The 23,556-nt window shown below is 39.2% G+C and overlaps 2 protein-coding genes across 3 annotated transcripts; one reads left to right on the plus strand and one right to left on the minus strand.

Annotated features, from left to right (window-relative positions):
• Positions 1–1,725: 1,725 nt before the first annotated feature.
• si:ch211-76l23.4 (uncharacterized) lies at positions 1,726–8,139 on the minus strand. Its single transcript, XM_053443977.1, has 4 exons — positions 8,009–8,139; positions 4,964–5,095; positions 3,850–3,979; positions 1,726–3,002 (listed from the first exon to the last, which is right to left on the minus strand). Exons 2-4 carry the CDS (start codon positions 5,079–5,081, stop codon positions 2,750–2,752), a joined length of 501 nt encoding a protein of 166 aa, XP_053299952.1. The 5' UTR covers positions 5,082–5,095; positions 8,009–8,139; the 3' UTR covers positions 1,726–2,749.
• A 936-nt stretch (positions 8,140–9,075) lies between these two features.
• flr (fleer) lies at positions 9,076–23,550 on the plus strand. Of its 2 annotated transcripts, XM_053444253.1 has the most exons (20): positions 9,076–9,251; positions 9,717–9,782; positions 10,647–10,856; positions 11,437–11,493; positions 11,646–11,781; positions 12,429–12,533; positions 12,657–12,785; positions 13,857–13,906; positions 14,406–14,558; positions 15,427–15,492; positions 15,997–16,050; positions 16,310–16,375; positions 16,627–16,703; positions 17,148–17,355; positions 17,493–17,540; positions 19,140–19,211; positions 19,448–19,551; positions 20,714–20,792; positions 21,402–21,531; positions 22,428–23,550. In XM_053444253.1, the coding sequence occupies exons 1-20, from the start codon at positions 9,204–9,206 to the stop codon at positions 22,562–22,564; spliced, it is 1,995 nt and encodes a 664-aa protein (XP_053300228.1). In that variant the 5' UTR covers positions 9,076–9,203; the 3' UTR covers positions 22,565–23,550. The 2 variants fall into 2 exon arrangements, with proteins under 2 accessions (XP_053300228.1, XP_053300229.1); XM_053444254.1 differs by lacking the exon at positions 17,493–17,540.
• Positions 23,551–23,556: the final 6 nt, after the last annotated feature.

Consider the following 23,556-nt stretch of genomic DNA (forward strand, 5'->3'; position numbering starts at 1 on the left):
TTTTATACAAAAATTCACATGAAAATTATACCTGCCACTTTAAGGATGATATAAAGAAGAAAACACTGGATTAACAGATGAGGTTTTGAGGTTGAAAGTTCTTACAGTGCAGTTTTTGGACAGAGAGGGATAGTCAGGAAGGATTTGAAGACTTCCTTGTGGTTCAGGCCTGATGAATGAACGTTGCTTGCGCACAGCTCCTCTAGGATGCGGTGCACAGCCCGCAAAGTCAGGAAGTTTTTCGTGAAATATTTTCAGGAATAAAGCAGACTTCCTTCCTGGAGGACCCGGACTCATTCGGATTGAGAGAGACAAGCGACGAGGCACAACGATCACATGGTCAGCAGCTGAGACGCTGAAGAAGCTGGCAATGCTGCATCAGCAGGAGGAACAAAGGCAGTGGTGGGGAAATTCTCTGTAAATAGACCACCTAATCAGGTGGGTGTGTATTATAGATGATTGTGGAGACTGAGGTATGTCACATGATTGGAGCAGCGGAGCTCAAGTTGCTGCCTGAAGTCAAAATAAGTGATTATCGTGCATAAATTAGCAATAACGATGTTACGTTAGCATGCTAGTGGTAGCATGTTATCAATTTTTTTCACGGTTGTTGTGAAACAATTTACATGATACATTGAAAAAATAGTAAACTAAGATATTACAATTTTTATCATAATTTTAAAATCATTTTTAATAGAAGAAATTATTAAATTTCGAGGACTGTAGTGCTCTAACACTTGCCTCTACCCCTCTATCCCAACAAGAATCAGGACACCTAACGGGTAGAGAGAAGGGCTGAAATGGGATTGAGCCTTAGTGACACAAGTGAGTTAATGAGTTAATGAAAAATCAGCGAAGGAGGTTTTAAATTTTTACTGTCCCCTAAGAATATATTGAAACAGCCTGTGATTTATTTGAGCTGACATGCATGTTGGGGTCACAGTTTTGTTATTTTTGTTTGCGAAAGATCCAAAACTAAACCATCGGTTCCAGATTCACTCAGTCAATCACAACCTGACTATACAGTAAATCAACTCAGACCAAGGACTCACTTTCACATTGTAATTAATCATCCCACATTTTCACTGGTTTGTCTCACTTGACTAGTTCATGAAGGAGTTCTCTTGATTTTGGCGGTGGTCAAAGGTGAAAGTTGATTTAAACTATGGCTGCTTATTTGTCTAGTTTTATTTATCATAGTCTGTAACAATAGATTTGATTATTTTGCCTATAATTCATGTGTAATACCAGCATGTTCACTACAGGTATTTCACCTCTTCATGTAGCACAGCTCAGAGACCCAGATAAGCGTGTAGGCAAATTCCCCAATGTTTGCTAACCCCTATCAATTATTTTTTCTCAGCATGGCGATGGAAAGTGTTAATATTATCTATCAATGACCAGGGATTTAAGGCAGTGCGTATCACCCGACAGCACTGACATTATTTGTGAACTCTCCAACTCTCCCTGGACTCAAAAGGCAGCAATTGAGCTGCCACGAGGGGGCGCACATGGGAGACATAAGACACACAGGGACAAACACGGGGTGACTCATGGGAGACTAGGACCTGGGTGTTGAGGTAGTCCAGAGTTTTTTCAGGGCCAGTGTGTATTTAACAGTCTGGTGGCTGTATTGTCGGGAGCCTTTCGAGCTAAATAATTGAATTTCAGATTGTGTCATATCTAATCAGAGTAAAGCAGATTTTGAGGAAACAATAACTGAAATGATGAATGAATGCAAAAAGTGAATTTATTTGAAGCTTATATAGTGAAGCAGTAAACCTTAAACGCAAACCAATACATACAATTGCAGAGAAAACAGCAGCCAACCTGACAAACATATCATTCTACAGGTTGAAAAGAGAGTATGTTGTTTTTAATCAGTTCCAGGGGAAGTCTTTGGTGGTGAGATACAAAGTTCCCAGGTGTCACATCTTAGGTTACATTTATGAGAGACATAATGAGCAAACAGTGGCCAGTCTGTGAGGAGAAACCCCCTCCCTACTTTACAAGTTACAGGTCCTGTTCTATTTAGGTTTCAATATAGCCTTCAGTTTATCCACTATGAAAGTCTGCGGAATGGCCAATTTCAGTCATGGAAAATCTCACCTGTGAGTGATGTCACTAAATGAAGCTGATTTCAGACCTGAACTGAAATCTGGACATATTGTACAAGTTGGGCTGAATGTGAGAACACAAATGGCTGAGTCGGTTACTCTGGACATTTTCCAGAACTTTTTACTGCTATGCTTTAAACATCTGACAGACAAGAAAGAAGAACTGAACTGTTGTTGTGAACGTGGCGGACCCGGACAATCTCTTGATGTGTCAATATTTTCATTTTCTGGAGTTCATCTTTGAAAAAAGCTTAAGAATCTGTAATTTCCTGTTCACTGTGAGGAAAACTGATCTATACAGGGAGGAGTGATTAGGTGAAAGACCAAGATCATGTTTGGATTTCAACCTGTGACAAATTACTGGATTCATTAAAAAAACTGTTTTTAATGCTGTTTAATTTGACCTAATCGGCATAAACTATTTCTTGGCTAATTTGTGCTTTTCATAACAATTCAGTAATTCCTTTGTCTTGTGGTAATAACCAGATTCTTAATGTGGACCTGATGTGTTAAGATCACAGAACATTATGATAATGAAACGATTAATGATATTTTACTTCAGAAAAGGCAGAGACAGAACGCAGTGTGAGGAGAAGCCAACATGAGAGCAGAGGAAGCTCATCATCGGCTGGTTAGGAGGAGGAGGAGGAGGTGGAGGAGGAAGTGGGCTTCTTCTTCATCACCCTCCTAGTGGTCTGTCTTGGGACTGCAGCCGGAGCTGGACCGGGGGCCGGGCCAGAGTTGGTGTTTGTGGCGCGACTGGCCTTCATCTCATCAACGAAAGTTTCTATGGCGGTGAACTTCTCGGTGAGGTCGCCCAGGTGAGATTTGAGGGCATTGAACTCTTTGTAGAGGTCGTCCAGAGCCTCAGACAGCGGTTGGATCCTGAACAGGGACATACAGAGAGCACATACGTTGTCTGGTGAGGTTTGAATCAGGAATCGAGCAGGTCTGACATGATCAGTCTGGTCCCAGATCACCTCCAACATATCCCAAACACACTGCATTCAAGTGAAGGTAAAAGAGGCACAAAACAAACTCTCAAGTTTTAAAGTTGTCTTTTGTCCCAACAAAAGAATCCCGCCACTCTGATAATTTCCTCACATGAATATAAAATGCATAGAGAGGGAATCATGGGAAAAAGTATTCAAAAAGTTTTCATTTAAATTCATAATGTATTCGAGACAAATTTAAAGTCACGAAGTCGAAGAAAAATTTAGCAAAAGAGAAAATGTAAAAGTGGGTTACAGAAAAAGTCGTGGCTGAAGAAAAACGAAAGAGAATGACACTTTAAACATGTATTATCTTTTATTGTTTATTTGACTTCTGGACCATAATGATGTCTCAACCTCTTAACTGTGATGAGAAGCAGTGAACACCAGAACTTCTCTGTGGAAAATCTCGAGCTCTTTCTTTCAGGCTTCTATTTTCACTTTTAAATGCACGTTTCCGCCGCAGTTTCTCATGACAACAGCAACAAAATAGAGTGGACCCAATAGAAACCTCAACATTTATTTCCATCCTAAAGCGTCAACCAAGTTCCTGTGGTGAGTTTCTGCCTCCAGACTGATTTCATTCATGTGGAATATTCTACTCACTGGAAACACACATGAGGAAAAGATAGTCTGCTCTTGAGTGATATCAATTGTCTCATCTAACCTACAAGAAACATACCTTCCAAAGTGTTGAGCTATTACTTTTAAGTTCTGACCCAGTTAGTTCTCAAACATACCGGGCGTAATCGGGGAGCAAAGACTGGTGGTCGTTCTGCAGGAGTCCTTTCATCTGGTTCATGATGTCGAACTTCCAGTTGTCCAGAACCTCAGTCAGGTTAGACACACCACGCATGTTCACTTTCTCAGCTGGGACAGAAGGAGATATGTTGACAAATATTACAACCGATGCGGAACGGAACAATTAAGGCTTGTGAGTCTAACACTCTTTTAAAGTCAGAATCATATTCAGGGAAAACTGAATCCGCTCCACTCATTTTAAAGCAACACCATGCAAATTTCATCAGATAAAAAAGATTCCAACATTCACCCAGGAAACTTTAAATATGAAGAATTCGAAACAGAGTTTTTGGCTTTTGGTGTCAGGAAGCCTGGGATCATGGATAATATCCATCGTTCATTTATGCTTCAGTTTAGTGGGTGGGACTGGCAGCAGAGGGCGCTGTTGCACAATAATAGTTACATAGTGTTGCTTTAAAGATGAAGAGCATCAGGATGTTTTCGAAGCAGCACAAAAATCCACCTCATCCTTCTCATCTTTATATCGTTGTGTACAGATGAACCAAACAAGATACTCTATGTATTCTCAGCATTAGAGGTACTGGAAGATGTACTTTTTAGCTTTGGACAAAGCCAGGCTATCTGTCTCCTCTTACTTCTACTGTTTATGCTATGCGAAGCTAACTCACTGTAGCTTCATATCTCTTTTTAGATTGTTTCAAATGTTTGTGTTGTCCTTCAACCTGACATTATTTCCTTCACAAAGCTCAAATTTGGTCAGATTGTTTATTAACACTGTCAAACGCAGTTAGTGCATTTTTCTATCGTTGAGTGGCAGAGGTCGGTGCCTTTTGGGTTTCCCCACGTCTGAATTAGGAAACACATCCTGAATCTTAGTGCAATCAATGAAACTTAAACTAAATAACCCTGTGAAAAGGTATTTTTTTGTAGTTTTTCCTTACTTTTGTTGAGGTTTAAAATTTGATTGATGGTTGATTGAAACCAATTTCAGGTTTGCTGCTTCAACTTTCACCTCTAGCTTTGACATCATCATGATGAGCCCTGAACTTGACCTCTGACCCATAGTAAACAGAGAGTAATCTGGGTGCTCACAGCCATCTCTGTAGTTCCACTCCTCGGTGTTGGTCTTCACCGGACGCCGCCTTTGGGCCAGCACTGTCACTGAGGCCACGGCCAAAGACAGCAGCAGCACGCTCAGTTTGGAGGCCATTATCGTACCAGTACCTAAGAGGGAACATGTTCATAATAACATTATTATATCATTACAGCTGTTGGGACAGTGATCCTATGATAACTTTGGTCCAGAGCCGCAGAAAAATCTTAAACTGGTGTTTCATAAAGTTCTTCCTTTAAATGTTTCCGTTTTAAGTGAAGCTATTTACTCACATCTTTCAGTGCAGAGTAACTCAACTGCAGTATTCATTCTACAGTTTAATATTTTAATTCAATTTAAGCACCTTTTTACCTTGACTTTATCATTACATGTTGTTTTATTACGTAAACAAACAAATGTTTACGTAATTTTAAAGGGTTACAAATATAAAAATGACTGAATATCTGGTATTTATGACATGGAATCACGAAAAACTTATGAAAACTAGATTATTTTATTTATAGAAGGTTTTTTAGCTGTTTTAGGGAGTGGATTTTTTTTGGTTATCACTCAGAAAATATTTTTTGTTGTTGTTTGTTTGTTTTTAACTTACAATGTAAAAAAGTTAACGATGACATACATACAGTAAATACTGGTAAAGGAAATACCTGTGAAAAAGGGTAAATAGAAAAATTCTACTTTAAAAAAAGTAGGTCTTGAGTTTACCTTTAACCTTAAAATATTTTTTACATGAATAGATTGATGGCCTATTTCACAAATCCACGTAGAATAGACCTGGTGGACCCTACCTTAAACCAAACAAACCAAGCCGCCAAAGTAACACATGATATCAAACCACGTCATAAAAATTTCAAACGATTCTTTTACGATCAATATTATAGGGTTAGACTGTGTGTACAAATAAATAACAAGAAAGTTGTACAGTTTTCATGCAAACCACTATCACAGACACATCATACAAACATTTAGACATTATGGTCTTCAAGCAAACCTATGAAATCACGATCTATTTGGTAGAAAGTGAGATGAAGCCCATGGCTTTGCATATGAAAATAGATACTTCCGTTTGGAACAATGTAACGTTCACTGCCCCAGTAGTTCCTTGCATCCTTGACATTGGCATGATTGTTAAGAAAAATATCCACTAGATGGCAGTACAGAGTTTAGAGTTTCTGATAACAACAAGCATGGCGATGGTGGAGGAGGATGCGATAATATGTCCTAAGTTTGTCACTGTGCATGCGTAACATCATTTAGAAAATCACAGCCACATGGCCCCTCCACGATTCCTGGTGGTACTTCTCATTTTCGTCTGTTTTGACTGTTTCTGTAAGATTTCAGAAGACATGCACCAATAGGGACGAAATGGATGCAGGGAACGGATGACAGCTCCATCTGTTTCCGACGGGCAGCATAAATGAGGCTTTAAGTTTATTTTTTATCCATGATGTCATCGTGTCATTGCGGTTCTGAACCCTGCAACCCTAACCTCAGCTTGGAACTGGTTCAACTTTTCTCATCCAACAAACTTTTAAATCTACTAGGCGTGGCAGAGGGTGGAACAGAGAATGCAGCCCCTGGAGCGAAGAAACAATGAGCTCCTGCAGTTGGCTCATGGTAAGGAATGAGATCAAGCTCCAGTCAGAGCTGATAAACAAAACTAAACCAACAGAGCCTCTTTGGAAACATCTTGAGGAGAGCTGCAGAGACATGCAGAGTATATGACTACTTTGTTCGACAAAAACACACACACACACACTCACAAACACACAAACACACATTATCCAACACAAACACCTGCAATTATACAGTTTCAAGTAGACTATACAGTTGGTCTTCTTAGATTTGTGTGTTTAGGTAAATTTCATATGTTTGACCAAATAATGATGCAAAACATCACAGTTCCCCAAAGTGAACCCAAATCATGATCGCCCCCTGGTGGCTAGCCGCAATATAGGAATGCATAATCCTCCTCACAAATAAACATAGGTGAAAGTAGAATTTCACTCAGCAGAGCATATACCTCCTTCAAACCCAGCAGTCCCCTTGTGAAACATATTTTAATTCAATACATCAAAATTTGTATTTGAATCCGCACCAAATTTTACACAATCATGAATATCAGTCCCCAAAATATGGCTAATAATTTCCGATCCATTAATTATTCTCTGAGAAATGTTAAAAAAAAATCTCAAAATGTTTAAGAGAGTCCCCATGTCAAGTTCTTTCTTGGTGCATGACCCATCCTTCAACCAAGTTTGATGGAAATAATGACCAAGCTCGACTGTGAGAATTGAAAGGTTCTATTGTTTAAATTTACATTACATAACAGAACAGATCTTTATCCAAAGCGACTTACAATAAGTGCATTCAACTTACATTGTCAATGTAAATTTAAAACCGTTAGGAACTTAATTAACTGTCTGCTGACTTTTTACAAAGACACCACACACAGAGGGTTTACTGAAGGTTTGCTGAGGGATTGTTGTGTATGTGCAGACGATTTTAGTGTCTAAGATTCATCATAAAACAAAAACATACACACACATGTTTTCTTCAAAATGTCATATACTCTATCCCTGGTCAATCTGGCATCCATGAAATAAGTTTTGAAAGCAAATTCCCAGATTCATTGAAATTTTAAACAACAAGATTGCTTATTCAGATTCATGCTCAACATTAATAAAGAGTCTCATTCAGTTTCATCTCAAGGCTTCTTCACACTTAGAGGATTCATGTTTTTATGCCACGTGAATGCACAAAGCCAGAGTCCTGTTTTCTTTCGAAGCAGCACCTAAAATCTTTTTTGTTGGTTTTGATCATAATAGAAAAATCAAAAGAACTAAGAAATTTAAACAACTGATAGATGTACAATTTCCTCTGGATATCACAGGTAAGCCAACACCTTCCCCTTGTTTTCTTAATCTTTTATACCCAACAAGAACTTGAATTAAGAATCAGTGTGACCAATATTTAAAAACAACCCGGTTCTCTGCACATAAATGTGTAACAATAGCGTGTACCTGATTTGCAGCTCGTCTCCTGCAGAGGTTCCTAGGAGTCGGTGGCAAACGTGCAAGTACTGCAGAAAGAGACAGAACAACAGAGAGAGGGAGAAAATACACACACCCCTGCTGCACACAAGCATGACTGCACACGCATATACACTCAAAACCTCACACTCGCTTTCAAAAAACACGTGAAGACACACACACACACACACTCACACACACACACACACACACAAACACACACATAGCATCATATTCTCCCCCATCATTATTGAGGCTCAGTGGTCAGAACAGTGTGGTATGGGTTTGAGGCAAAGCTCCAACACCCTGCTTGGTTTGATCTGTTACATCCCTCTCTCTCTCTCTCTCTCTCTCTCTCTCTCTCTCTCTCTCTCTCTCTCTCTCTCTCTCTCTCTCTCTCTCTCTCTCTCTCTCTCTCCCTCTCTCCCTCTCTATATCTGTGTGTGTGTTCTGAAATAAAATGTATCTATTTAACAGAATATTGTAATATCTTTGTTATCTAACAGGGTGGTTCCAGCTCAAAATAATAATGAACTAAAGTAAAAGGTATTCAATTCAGTTCAATTTTAAGCAACAAATTATAACAATAATACATACAAAATATTATAAATTATATATATAGTTTTTTTTATTATGTTATAGTATGTCTTGTCTGTGGGCACATTTAACTTAAAGCAGCACCCAATTATTTAATATCTTGACTGACGGATACAGACTTTTAGATTTAAAGAGTCATTGTGATGATAAATCTAAATTAAAACTAAAAAGGTGAAAAACAAACAGAAGCAATGGGCTAATAAGAAAAACAATAAAATGTATTGGATTATTTCATAATTCCATGTTTTTTTACGTATTAAGGCTTTTCTGGAAGAAAGAAAGAAAGAAAGAAAGAAAGAAAGAAAGAAAAAGAAAGAAAGAAAGAAAGAAGTGTAGCCTGTGTGTCTAATAAAGGTTTTTAAGGGACAAAAAATAAAAGGTCTGTCTACGTAAATCCATTCCCCTTACCGATTGGCTCTTAGAAACGTCTGTCAAGTTTTCGTTTCCGGTGTGCTCTGTTGCTAAGTTACAGCCCCTATGCGCTCTGTCCGTCCCGTAAACAGAAGCTAGCCAGATGCTAAGTTTAAATGTGTGGTGATATACAGGGTTTCGAGTGGTTTGTAGTCTTTCAAACGGCTCGTTTGGAGCCATGGCAGCTATAAAGGACGGAGAGTACACGGCCACCATCTACAAACTGGTGAGAATAGTGTCTGAGCTGAGGTTAGCTGCCCTAGCTTAGTGCTGAACGAAGTTAACTGTAACCAAACTGCGCTCAGATATGTGATGTTTTGTTGCTTCTTGCTTATTGAAACACACACACAACAGATAAGACTTTTCCGGGATTTAGTTTGAACAGCATGTAAATTCGGCATCGATATAACACAAACAAATCAAGTAGTTTGAAAGTCATTTAGACGTAAATTGGTCAGTTTCTGTATTTGTCAGTCAAGTATGTGTAACGTAATCGAATCATGAGAGTTTACTCCGTTACTCGTCAAATGAACACAATGTTGTGTGAATGAGATCTGATCCAGTTTCCCACATAACTTCATCTTAGCTGCATATCAACAGTGATCTGATGTCAGGCGCGTTTACATTTCAGTGCTAACGATTTATAATTGAGGGGAATTCAAGGATCTGACCATTCTCTTATGTCTTCTAGATTAAAGATGGGCATTATTTAGATGCAATTCACATCCTAAACGGCCAGCTTCAAAAACATACCAAGGTAAGTGTGGGGTAATATTTTTTACTTGTAAAATTTACTGTACTACACAATACAATAAAATTGTGACTGACACAAAACAACTGCAGCACTTATTAGAGCTATTACCTCTGCCAAGGTCCAACAGTTCCCTTAAATTAAATTTCACCTACTCATAGAAATCAGTCCTCCAAATGTGCTTATTTTTTTAACTCAAGATCCGTAAATTAATCTCTGGGAAATCAATGAAAATGTCAAAAACTGCCCTTGATAGCAAGATATAGAAATGTCCTGGATCCACCAATGGGTTCTTACCTGACCTGTACCGGATCCTTCCCCCTGTTTTTGTGGTAATTCATCACATGTTTTTTTGTTGAATTTTGCATACAACAGACAAACGAACAATGGTGAAAACATAATATCTTTGGCGGAGGTATATTTACAACAATAAAAGAGCTGCTCAGTTGCATTGAGCGATACAGCTGTGACTGTTAGTTAGACAATCAAATTTAGCTTGTACCAGCTTCTTTAATTTGTTTTTTCCCCCAGTTTTTCTGCCATCTTCAAGATTAATCAGTAATCTATAAAGGATAATATAGCTGTAGTGCCACTTTTGTGACCATAATACAAACACATCATGTTGAGCCTCCAGGATATTTGTTATAACAGTGGATTTTCAGACAAATGCTAAATCAAATAATCAAGAAAATAACGGTCAAATCAATCAAAAAGGAATATCAATAGCTTTCTTTGTTCAAACAACCACTTCTTTGTGCTGATTTATATTTAATTTTGAACAGTTTTAGTGCTATGACAACAGCATACCTCCTGGTTTATAGTCGATACTTTATGAACGCTGGTGTATCTCTCTCTTGCTTTATGTTGTAGTCCAGGGCAGCTCTGTCTCTGCTGGGCTACTGCTACTATCACATCCAGGAATTCATCAACGCTGCCGAGTGCTATGAGCAGCTCACGCAGCTGCACCCAGAGGTGGAGGACTACAAAGTGTACTACGCCCAGTCCCTCTACAAAGCTGGTGCTTATCCTGAGGCGAATAAGGCTTCCTTCGTACTGGACAACACCAGCAGTCACACCAAGGTACAACACGCACACTTTCTAGACATGTCAACTGTCTATATATCCAGTCTGTGGTTTGTCCAAGTTGTCTAATCACTGTTTCAGATTAACAGTACAAGGACAACTCAAACCTATTTAAATTGAAATCTTTAACTTTGTTTCCTTCATCACCGCTCAAAGGCAAACAAAGCAAACAAATTCAAATTTTTCATAATTCTTTCACGGCCAGAAAAGTACAACCAATGAAAAAAAAGCTAGCAAAAATGTGCATATCTATGAAGCTGTTTTTATGATCAGGAAGTCAAAATAGCAGAGCCTTTAATCAGAATTCAATTAATTTTGTCAATATGATCAAATCGAATAGATATATTATACAATGTCCATGAAGAGGTGAAGCCTTGTTGTGAGAAGAGGTCATGGACATTAATTATGGATGAGAGCTTGAATCAGAGTTAAAAGTTGTTCCTTCTTAATTTCTCTGCCCCAGAGTCAAACCAGCTCTCGGGGCTCATGTCATGTCCCTGTTTTACCTTCAATTCATCCCTTTATCCTCACTCTGTCTCTCTCTCTATCTTGACCACTCCCTCTCTCTCTGGCATAGATGGTCAAGCTTCAAGCATCCATCAAATATTGTGAGGAGGATTATTCTGCTTCCAAGGTAACGAGCTCACACGACATCTGTTAATACATGCATACATACAGTATATACCTATAGAAATGGAGGCAGGTTCATTGCTACCTGCAGCCAAACACACACTGATAGCACAACTTAATGCAACTGTGTGTGTGTTTGTGTGTTTGTGTGCACAGTCCCTGTTGGAGCAGCTGCCCCAGGATGACCCAGACTGCATCCACAATATAGGCTGTTTGCTTTACCAGGATGGAAAGTACGAGGATGCCTGCAAGAAGATCATGTCTGCGCTGCAAGTTGTGGGATACGTGCCAGGTAGTTTTCCAAAGACACACATGAGTACACACACATTTACTCACACCATCAGTGTCTTAATTCAGGTCTGGTCACACCACTAAAATGCAAGTGTCTTCAAATGCAGCCTCCAAAGGATGCGGCACCCGAATTGAGACACAGCTATCGACTCCTGCTGCAGAAAATTAAGAACCTGACTGATATATCAGTTGACAGATGATATCAACTGATATGAGTCTTTCACAGAAATATCAGTATCCGCGTTTATGTTGGCTGATATGGAAATGTGTGTTGTGAAATATTTGCGCCCCAACATGCTGGACTCCATCTGATTCAACACATTTATTTTGGTCTCATCTGATCAAAGAACCAGGGGCCAACATTAATCAGGCCTCTTTTTAAAGTGAAGATCAACCTCGTAGTTTTTTTCAGTTTTGTGAGGAAACTTTGTTTTTAAACAAAATACGTTACTCCTGATTTTCTTTTGATTCTTGTCTGTTTGTGTTAATACACCAACAGGATTGCTACTTAATTACATGTTTACTATCTGCAATGACTGCGGAGGGCATTACACTTTATTCAATTTTATTTGAAACTGTTATTATATCACATATTTAGGAAATTGTTAATCAAGGTTTCTTTGTCCATCTTCTTGTCCTCTCCCTCAGCGCTGTCCTACAACATCGCTCTCTGTTTCTACAGCCTGAAGAACTATGCTCAGGCCCTCAAATACATAGGAGAGATCATAGAACGAGGCATGAGGGAACATCCAGGTAGTAACACACAGTTACAGGGGCGCTGCCATTATCTCCTATCGCCTTAGATCAACCACATCAGTCTGTTTCATTCACAGTATTTGATCATCTTATAACAGTCCTGGTTTGTCTGTGCACCAGAGCTGAGTGTCGGGATGACGACTGAAGGCATCGATGTCCACAGCGTGGGCAACACCCTGGTGCTGCAACAGACGGCTCTGATCGAAGCCTTCAACCTCAAAGCCGCCATCGAATATCAGCTGAAGAACTGTAAGAACCTCAGTCAGTGGCACTTAGAAAACAGACAGATGAAGGGAGAGATGAGTAAGAGGTTTAACAGACCGAGCTTCGAACCAGCAAAGATATTTTTAATAATAATTATAATAATATATGGAATTTGTTGTTGTGTATCTGGCCACAAGGTGGTGTTATGATGAAACAAATCAGTCAAGTGGTCTTATTTTCCTGAACACAGAGTCCTGCTCATACAAGCTTATCCAGTGGGATCAGGCGGCTCTGAACGTTAACTTTTCTTTTCTTTTTTCTGTGCTATAAAAAATAGAACAAGCACCTTTGCACTTAAATAACCAGTCATACAGATCTGGAAAAAAGATAGAAACACAGGGAACTATATCATGATACATAGATGTTACTTACTACAACTGTTTTCAGGAAAGTGTTTACCTACATGGAGACAAGCTAACATTTTTGTTGCCCTGCCAAGCTTCACAACAACATTAATCATAACCGGAAAAAAAGCCAAGTTCTCCTCTCTACAACACCAGCAGCATGTCTGTACAGAGATAAGACAGGAAGGTAAAAGTGCCAGAGGCCATCTGAGCCAAGGTTATAGGGATGATCCATCTGTAAATAATGATGAATCTTTGACAGCTCCCAAAAGCAAAGCCAAATCGTCTATTACCCAATTATTATAATACAATTCACATTTTCTACTTAACTTTGTATCAACTGTGTTATGTTATTATTCAACCATAACCCTGTATGTAGGTTAATTTTTTTTTTTTTAAATGACAGCTTTAAACTCTGTAATCAGTCTCCATCGTTTAAATCTTTTAAAACTATGGACCAGAGACAGCAAACAACAAATCAACAAACTGGAAAACAATAAATGTCACATGATGAAGGAGACTCATTGGTCAAAACTCAAGAAAACACACAATGCAAAAACAAAACTTTTGTATGTCTGCAAGAAAGCTCCACAGAGCTGATCGTTGACTTGCTTCATAATCATTGTTAATCTTGACTCTATTCTGTTTAACTCCAATTGGTCTGTAAAGTTCTGCTTTCTCCTCTGTTTTGTTGTCCTGTCGATTGGTGCAGTGAAAAGAGCTCAGGAGTCTCTGACAGACATGCCCCCCAGAGCCGAAGAGGTAACTCACCTGTGTGTCTGTGGGTGCTTGCATGTGTGTGTCTGTGTCTGATAAGAGAAACTCACAGATAATTAGAATAGAGACATAGGTGTGTAAAGACTTAAATGACGGTCATTATGATCGTCAGTCATGGGTCCAGTCTGCCACAGAGTTATAGTTATGTATTTTAACTTGGGAGAAGGTGTACAACTAGCGCCCCCTAGTGAAATTAAATTATGCATCCATCCTGTGAGTATTAGGATGGAAACATAAGGACCAACAAATAAAATGAATGAATGATTTCTCTTCTAACCTACTCACTTTTCATACATGAAATACAAGTTTTGCTTCTGTTTTTACAAAGTTTTAGAGTCATCCATATAAAACCTGCTCCTTTTAAAAAAATCACCTCTTTTTTCTAATTGTGTATTGTTTACACTTGGAGTTCAGTATTTTTTACAAAGGCATGAATAATAGTGTATCACATATTATTTATGTGTGTTTGTGTGTGTTTTGTCAGGAGCTGGACCCAGTGACGCTCCACAACCAGGCTCTGGTTAACATGGACACGAAGCCATCAGAGGGTTTTGAGAAGTTGGCCTTCCTGCTGCAGCAGCCCTCCTTCCCCCCCGTCACCTTCGGAAACCTGCTGCTGCTCTACTGCAAACACGAGGTACACAGCAGGTGGCACTGTATCTGGAAGGTGCACTGAACCCACTGACTCAACATGTGTGGCTTCCCGGAAACTGTTTTATTAAACATTGTTAAGCCCTTTTAAAAGAATCTTAAATACATGGCGTGGGCTTCAGGACGACACTATAGTTCCAATGAACTTTCGCGTCGACAAACGTTGTATCATCGGTTGTAAAAACTACAAACATTCCTGTGAGCCGCTTCAGCAGTTTTTTTGTCTTATATTGGTCTCAATTTCATGCAATTGATCTGAAAGTCCGAGCTATCCCATAAATTGTGCACAAAGTAAAAGAAATGAATCGAGCTGCAGATTGATCTGGACTAGGACTACCATTTTCGGTCGGCCAACATTTTTGTCAGTTCATCTGGGCCGTGGTCCGAGGAACCTTTTTTTGTTCATTTAGTTGTGACTAAACTGAAGAGTATAGAAGGGTAGGTGTGAAAGACCCTGAGCGGTATCTCAGTTTTGAATGTTTTTTAGCTTTTAAATCATCCTTTATTTTTTTCTTCTGTGCATAATGATGCACACAGACAGTTAAACATATACAGTATGTTGTTCATGTTTTTAACTTTTCTTTACCTAAATAAAAGTCCACATAGTAACCTTCATACCAGGTCTGTAATACTGAAAGATGATAGTACAGGTCTTCATGACAGTGAATTATCATGGCTTTCTTCTTCAAACACATAGCCCCCTCTCTACCGCAAATAGCGTCCACACAAGGATTACCACTATGTTTTTCAAGATTTGGACTTGTAGTGGTATTCTTAGGGGTCTGAGCTGAAAACACTCAGAGCGCTGTGGGTCTTAATGTTTCTGCTGGATTCAATCTGTTTCCCTCCCTCAGTACTTTGACCTGGCGGCTGACGTCCTGGCAGAGAACGCCCATCTCACCTACAAGTTCCTGTCCCCGGTGAGTTTCAACAAAAATCCCCCTGGGTCCTAATCTACACTAATCATTTCTTTGCTATATCAACCCCCCCCCCCCCCCCCCTCCTAAAAAACTCCTGCGTCATTTATCAGTGGGTTTATTTATTGAAACAACACAATCATCGTTAGAATTAGAGAGACCAGGAAACATGCTGTTTGTGCAGTTCAACAAAGTAAATATTCTACAAACCATATATATATATATATATATATTATCCTACATGTGTCACCGCCCTCCACATAATGATCTATATACATTTTAACAATCTCTGTAAACACAGAACTTTGCACTATACTATCATAAAATGCAATGTTGGAATGTTTAAAAGCCGAAGTTTATTTTAGTTTTAACAGTTTCATTGTGAATGGTCTGATTTTGGGTAATTTTACATCTATACACTGCCAGATTCTCCTCTCCCTTATAATCATGAAAGTTTCCCAGTGACTGATCCACATGAAAGCTTACATGTTTTGGTCCTTTTTTTAGTACATGTACGAGTTTCTTGACGCCTTGTTAACCTGCCAGACAGCACCAGAGGAGGTACAGTAAAGATAGTATCAACTATTACATTAAAGCTGTGTTATTTAATACTTTTAATAATGTTAGTGTTTTTACAACAAATCCAGCTCACTGCAGCTTTAATTTAAGATTTCGATTCAGACATTTTGTTTTCAAATCTAAATGTTTTTTCTTGGATTTATTTATGAGATTGCTTAGTTGTGTTATTTTTTATTCATTCATTAAAATCAGAAATATTTTTCACATTTTTATTGACATTATTTGTCTGTTTCTATCACAGGCGTTTAGGAAGTTTGACGAGATGAACGCCAAACTGACCGAGCAGCTGCGAAAATTGGCCAAGCAGGTTGTTTACTTTCTTCCTCCTCTTTCACTCTGAGCATTTGTAGTACTTTCTTTACATCTTTTTTATTTGTTATGTGTTGCACTGTACGTATATTTATATTTCAATGGTATTCATTTAATTTTGAAGTATTACTTATCTAACATATGTCATGTGCAAAAACAGCTTTATCTTTCAGTTAATCAGTTTCCGACAACAATAATAAGACCAATTTTACTGTTACTGATTATATTGTTTTGTTTTAATTATCTAAGGTGCAGGAAGCCCGGCTGGCACGAGATGAGGAAGCACAGAAGAAAGCTCTGGCCGACTGCGAACTGATGCAGGAAAAGTGAGAGGGATACACTCACACAGAAACACACACACACACACACACACACACACACACACACACTAAACAAAATGCAATGTGTACATAGAAGTATGGAAAGAAACACCCACGCTCTTTACATATTTTTCTCACTGTTAAATCAGCACTGTGCAACTTTTTCAGCTTGATACAAATAGGTGTGATAGTTCACTGACTTGGAATAGGGAGAATGGAGCAGCTTTCATTCCGACTCCTTAGACTTAACATCTATTCTTGATGTATGCTACTTTGGTGAGAGGGTACGATCTCCTGCTGCAATTGAGTAACTGACTGAAAATACTGTCAGTTTTCCTGGCAGCTTTTGTTTGTCATTCCCTGCATCTATCTCTGTTTTCTACTGCAACTGTCCACCTGATTTTTTTCCTGCTCCGTCAATCCTGTCTGATTTGTGGCGTCTCATCTCAGGTACATCGTGGTCCTGATGGCTCAGGCCAAGATCTACTGGAACCGGGAGAACTTCCAGATGGTGGAGAAGATTTTCCACAAGTCGGTGGAGGTTTGTAATGAGGAAGACACTTGGAAGCTGAACGTGGCCCACGTGCTCTTCATGCAGAACAAGTACAAGGACGCCATCGGCTTCTATGAGCCCATCGTCAAGAAGCACTACGATAATGTGAGTGCTTTCTGGATGCGTGATCACAAAGAAGTAAATAAATGTGTTTGGAGAGACTTAGGAGAGTCGTTCACCTGTCGGCACCACAGACAGTCAGAGGTTGGGCTGAAATGTTGACGGTGTGACTCTCTGTGCAGGTGGAGCAGTGTAACATTCAGGAGTGTCCCTGCAAGTGCAAACCTTCGGTAAAAAACAGAGACCAAACAGCTCTGTTGAGTGTCTTCACATCTGTTTGGATCATTTTTCGCTCTTGCAGTGTTTTGTGTGTTTTGTTTTGTTTTTGTTTGTTTTTTCTTTGCAGTGGTGCTTCTGACATTTCTGGCAACGGCTCCTCTGGCTCCTAGACCCTTACTGTTCCTCATTTCTCTTCACCTCCTGAATTATTTAAACTTCTTGAGATGATGCTAGGGTGTATGAGGGTATATTCGTGAGCACAGTCCATTATAAGACTTTGCATCCTAAAAGAGACATATGAGTCTTTTAAAGTGTTTCTTTTCTGTATTGGGTTAAGCAGGTCCTTTTATTCCAGCCCAGTCAGTGGCCAGAGGCATTATGTTTTAGGGCTTTCCGTCTTTCTCTCCATCAATCCGTCCCATTCTTGTGAATGGGATAGCTCAACAATACCTTAAAACATTCTCAAACATTGACTTGGACTCATGGATGAACTGATTAGAATTCAGTTGTCAAAGATCAAGGTCACTGTGACCTCACTAAGAGTATTTTTTGTCTTGTGAACGCGGTATCTCAGGAACGGCTTGATGGAATCCTTTCCAATTTGGCAAAAACATTCACTTGGACTCAATGATTAATTGATTTGCCTTTGATAGCCAAAGGTCAATGTTACGGTGGCCTCACAAAGTATTTTAGTTTTTCTTGAACGTTACTTTTAAAGATCAGCTTGAGGAAATGTCTTCAAATTTGGTCCAAACATTCACATGGACTCAAAGATTAAAAGATTTAGGAGATTTGTCGGTTGAAGGTAGAAAAAGATTAACGTCACGTGACCTCCTGTTGTTGTAATAGTGATATATCAGGAATAACCTAAAGGACTTTCAGTAAATCTGGCAAGAACATTCACTTGGACTCAAGAATGACTTAATTAGAGCTTGGTGGTTAAAGGTCAGATGTCTAGTTTGCAGGGAACTTCCAAAACGCTTTTTTGGCCTCTTAATTTGGACTCAAACATGAACTGATTAGATTTTGGTACGTGGATGTCAAAGGTGACAGTGAGCACACGTTTCTGTGAATGGGATATATCTAGATTGCCCATTGGGAATTTCATTACATCTGGCACAATTCACTTAGACTATGACTGAACTGATTCGATTTTGGTGCTGATAGGTCAAACAGCAAGGTCACGGTGGCTTCACAAAACAGTGCCTCGAGGTAATTTCTTCAAATTTTGATTGGTTGTCACTTGGACTCTGATCTGATTTGATTTCAGTGGTCAAAGGTAAAGGTTATGGTGAACCGATAGGGGGAAAAAAACGTCGGGGCATAACAGAGACCGGAGATACAACCAAGTGTTTTAGACAGAGGCTGAAAGTGAAAAGTGATGTCTTTTCTGAACATTGGAGCATGTAAACTTATCAACCATAATATTACTCCCTTATATTTAATCTTTACGTAACCTAGATTTAACCAAGGGTTCTGGTTCTGGTGCCGACAGGAAATGTTCAGTAAAGTAAACAAAAAATGAGTGGTGTTGGCTCCAAAGTTAATTGCAGTTTAACAGTGTTTGTGTATGTTTGTGTGTGTGTTTGTGTTTTCATGCGCCGATGTAGATCCTGAACGTGAGCGCTGTGGTCTTGGCCAACCTGTGTGTGTCCTACATCATGACGAGCCAGAATGAAGAGGTACTGTACAAAGTGGTTAACACAACAATGCTGTCCTTTCCCTGTTAGTGTGTTTAAAACACTGTAACACACAAAGAGATGGTTCTCTGTAAAGATTACGTTTACATAGATGTTTAAGTATGCAAGTACAATTTTGCGGTTACTTGTATTTGCTTTACTAATTAACATTCTTTGTTGAAGTGAACGGTATAAACTAGTTTCTCCTGTTTCCTCATCATGTCGTCCTGGTATGACAGGCTGAGGAATTGATGAGGAAGATTGAGAAAGAGGAGGAGCAGATTTCCTATGACGACCCTGACAAGAAGGTTTTCCACCTCTGCATCGTAAACCTGGTTATTGGGTGAGTTCTTGTATTGATAATTATGTGTTGGTCAAGGAAAACCTACCATAAAAAAATGCAGAGACATCAGAGAGTGAAACATGCGAGTGATCCTCTCCCAGGATGGACAGAAGTGCAATATATGGTAATGGTAAATGGTTCTGTATTTATATAGCGCTTTTCTAGTCTTGATGACCACTCAAAGCGCTTTACAGTACAGTTTTACATTCACCCATTCACACACACATTCATACAGTGCATCTATTCCTAGAACTTAGTTATTCTATGGGGGGCCATTCATATATACCGATTGTAACAGGGCACATCAACAAAATAACAATATTCACCACATTGATGACAGCGTGTAACATAAATGGAGAAGTGAATCAAAAAATGTTGTACAAAACAAAATGTCTTACAAGGATGAATGGAGCAGTAATGACAATATTCAATCAAATTTTATTTGTAAAGCCCATATTCAGAAAAAATCACAATTCGTCTCATAGGGCTTTAATGAGATGTGACATCCTCTGTCCTTAACACTCAGCAAGAGTAAGGAAAAACTACTAAAAACCCTTTTACAATATTGTAATGATAGAGGTATTTACAATAATAAAGGTATATGTGAGTAGGCATATTTTATATCTAAGCAATCTAGTTGAAATCATAATCCACGATCAGCTGCCATCACGATCCACAATGTGGCTGAGGCAGCAATAATTAATCTGCAAACGATAAAGTACAAGGACACCAGGGACATTCAGACCTTCACTTTCGAACCACTTGGTTCTACACATTGAACCTTTAAGTTAACTCCTCAGTTCTGTCTTTTGTCAAATTCCTGATCCTGCCTTGTTTTCCCTTTATAGTTTGAGTTTCACCCATTATTTTCCTGCCCCTTAGTTTATTTTCTTTATTTTCGATAAATTCTGCTGCTTTTTTGATTGAATCCACCTCGCTGCTGCACTTGGGACCCCCTGCTAAACAATTCCTGGCAGACTGAGGTTTCCGAGGTCAAAAGTTAATCTCAAAGCCTAATACTCCAAGTTATTTTTATTCTGTGGGTAACAGATTAAATTTAAATCCACTTCATTCTGAAACCGGTTGGAGGTAGATGATTATTAAAAAAAGAGGTTTTTGGACTGTGTCGAAGCTTCATACTGAAATTGTGTTTCTCTTTCAGGACGCTGTACTGTGCCAAGGGAAATTACGACTTTGGCATCTCTCGTGTTATCAAGAGCCTGGAGCCGTACAATAAGAAGGTCAGCCTTTTTTTATGAGTTTTAAATTTCAGGTCGATTCATTGCAAGATAATTTGTTTGGTTTTTATTTTTCAAAGGCAGTGGTGCTGGATGTTTCACAGGCTGATTTATGCATAGATATTAAATACAACTTTGAGGAATCAGTTCAGAGTCACAATTGAAAGACAAATATGACTCGGTGTCAGTTACCATCTGCAGGAACTCTCTTGCTGAGTTCTCCTCTGAGGTTCAGAGGCTCCTTTGATCTGGTCCAGTCTCAACAGCAGACTGTGGCTGCAGCTGAGTCCACTGAAGGTGCAGCTGAGAACACAAGCCGTCATCCTGCGTGTCTCCCTCTCCTCCTCACAATAAGCGCCACCACAGAGTCAAACTCACAGTGCAAGCAGAGAGCAGCTCTGGAATGTGAAGCCTGGAGAGACAAGCAGTCACGCCAACTTTTCCCAACCTGGCCATTGTGTCTGAATTCTGGTTTTCTTTCAAATGCACTTTTTACAACTTTGAGGCTTAGAAAGACAAAGAGAGTTTGATGTTTTTGAAGTTGTTTCATAATTTAAACTATGACAAATCTATGTGAGTTTAAAGTAGGTGTTTTTTTTTTTGTGTGTGTAGCTGGGGACGGACACATGGTTCTACGCCAAGCGTTGTTTCCTGTCTCTGCTGGAGAACATGTCCAAACACATGGTCATGCTGAGGGACGCTGTTGTAGAGGAGTGTATTCAATTCCTGGAGCACTGCGAGGGTGAGCAGCATGCACACACACACACAAACACACACGTGCGAGCCATACACACACAAACAGAAACGACAGGCTACATTTCTTAACAAAAGATAGAGTCCATTTTGTCCACCGAGTCCTGAATAACTTTTTATATTATGTGAAGCAAATGTAGATCTCAGAGACCTCACTTGTGTTTCTACATCTTGTGTGTGAATGGACAGATGATGCATCTTGTGATTATCTAATTTGGAACAATGATGAACTCAGTGGCCCCTTATGGGTGTAACTGTTTAAAGTGAACTTAACTGAAGAGACAGAAGTGAAATTGTTAATTTAATATATAAGACTAAAAAGGGTTAACATGATATCTAGACACTTTAAATCAGAGACTGTAATTTAAAAGGAACGATTTGACGGCTCCCCAAAAGTGAGGCAAAAGTGTCTCAATTACCCCCTGGTGGCTGGCTGCTGTTTAGGTTGTAAACCCTGCCTCCTCCATGTTAGCCGTTGGGATATGGATCACATAATTTTAATCTCAAAGATGGTTTGTGTCATTTCAGGTAGTCGTTATCACACTCAGACTAGAGCTCCAGATAACGTCATCAATGCAAGTGGGTGGTGCAGTATACACTCCATTTAGCTTCATTTCTGAAGAACAGGAGGACATGGAGAGGCATCATCCATCTTTATTTACAGTCTATGATAACAACGCAGATTATTGGGCCCGTTCATGAACCCTCGGAAGTGGAACCCTTTTGATTTTAATGATACTATGATCACCCTCTGCCAATACCACTGAGCTTCTAGGAAGCACCTAGGAAGGTGCATCTAGGAAGCAGTAATGAGTCTTTAGATGTTTGGTCATGCTCAGTTTGAACTGATGATTTTCACTTTTTGCTTGTTTTTCTCGTCTCTAGTCTACGGGAAGGAAGTGCCGGCTATCATCGAGCAGCCTCTGGAGGAGATTCACATTCACATCGGCAAGAACACCGTCACCTACGAGGCTCGACTGCTCAAGGCGCTGTTCTATGATGTTATTGGCTGGAACAAGTGACATCATCACACAGTGTCAGCCAGAGATGGTATTTTGTCAATAAAGTCGACTCACGGATAATTAACCTGAAGCCAGAGACAATCAACACTATACACCTCAGGGAAGCTTCTATAAAGAAGTGAGAGGGTGAGTTGAAGCAGAAGAGTTAAGAGAACAGACATTAGGAGGTCTGGTTCAGTGATCTCAGCTCTTACAGTAATAGTCAGTAATACTCGCTGTGCAGAGTATGATGAGCTTCTTTTATTAGCGCTGTTTATTCTACTCAACATTAAATACATAAACACTTTGTTTAAAGTTCACCTTAATACATTCATGATTCATGCGTATATCCTCTTTGGTGAGCGTGTTTTCTATACTATTCATAACATTATTATCAATAACAAAAAATGTATTTAAGAACAATAAAGATTTTCATGTTTGTAAGAAGTGCCCTGCAATTTTTTCCTGTGAAATAATGAATGTGTTTATTCACAGCTGTAGCAGTTTTCATAAACAGGGATGTTCCATTGAGCCTTTTAATATTGTTAACTGACTGTTTATTTTTCTTAAGAATTGTTACAGAAATGTCAGAATCACAATTTTGTCTGTAAAAGGCCTAAGTAGTCCAATCCAATGGGCAAACGGGCATTCCTAGACCCCCTGATCCCATATTCTGTGACCCTCTGACTCCCTGATCCCTGACTCCCTGATCACTGACTCCCTGATCACTGAGCTCCTTACTCCGCACCTTCCCACTGTTTCTGTTTGTAACACTTTGAAAACCATCAGTCGGACACCTGCCCTCTTTATACAATGACAGCAAACTACAAACCAGGAGACAACCACGGTTGTTTGTCACTAGGGTTGCAAAATTCAAGGAATATTCAAAGTTGGAAACTTTCCATAGGAATTAACGGGAATAAACTCGAAATTTTGGGGTAATTTATACTTACTGTATTTACCTTGTCATATACAGACAAAAATATAAACATTTTGTTTTGTCATAAGCAGAC

The sequence above is a fragment of the Pleuronectes platessa genome, chromosome 16, assembly GCF_947347685.1.
Source record: "Pleuronectes platessa chromosome 16, fPlePla1.1, whole genome shotgun sequence".
Classification (NCBI taxonomy): domain Eukaryota; kingdom Metazoa; phylum Chordata; class Actinopteri; order Pleuronectiformes; family Pleuronectidae; genus Pleuronectes; species Pleuronectes platessa.

What these genes read in the sequence shown, in the direction of transcription:
- si:ch211-76l23.4 (XM_053443977.1), bottom strand. Translation starts at nt 5,081, where the DNA reads ATGGCCTCCAAACTGAGCGTGCTGCTGCTGTCTTTGGCCGTGGCCTCA. An exon ending in GTGGAACTACAGAGATGGCT is followed by an intron (nt 3,980 to 4,963) that starts GTGAGCACCCAG and finishes CTTCTGTCCCAG; the next exon opens with CTGAGAAAGTGAACATGCGT. An exon ending in TTGCTCCCCGATTACGCCCG is followed by an intron (nt 3,003 to 3,849) that starts GTATGTTTGAGA and finishes GTCCCTGTTCAG; the next exon opens with GATCCAACCGCTGTCTGAGG.
- flr (XM_053444253.1), top strand. Translation starts at nt 9,204, where the DNA reads ATGGCAGCTATAAAGGACGGAGAGTACACGGCCACCATCTACAAACTG. An exon ending in CGGCCACCATCTACAAACTG is followed by an intron (nt 9,252 to 9,716) that starts GTGAGAATAGTG and finishes TATGTCTTCTAG; the next exon opens with ATTAAAGATGGGCATTATTT. An exon ending in TGCGAACTGATGCAGGAAAA is followed by an intron (nt 16,704 to 17,147) that starts GTGAGAGGGATA and finishes GTCTCATCTCAG; the next exon opens with GTACATCGTGGTCCTGATGG.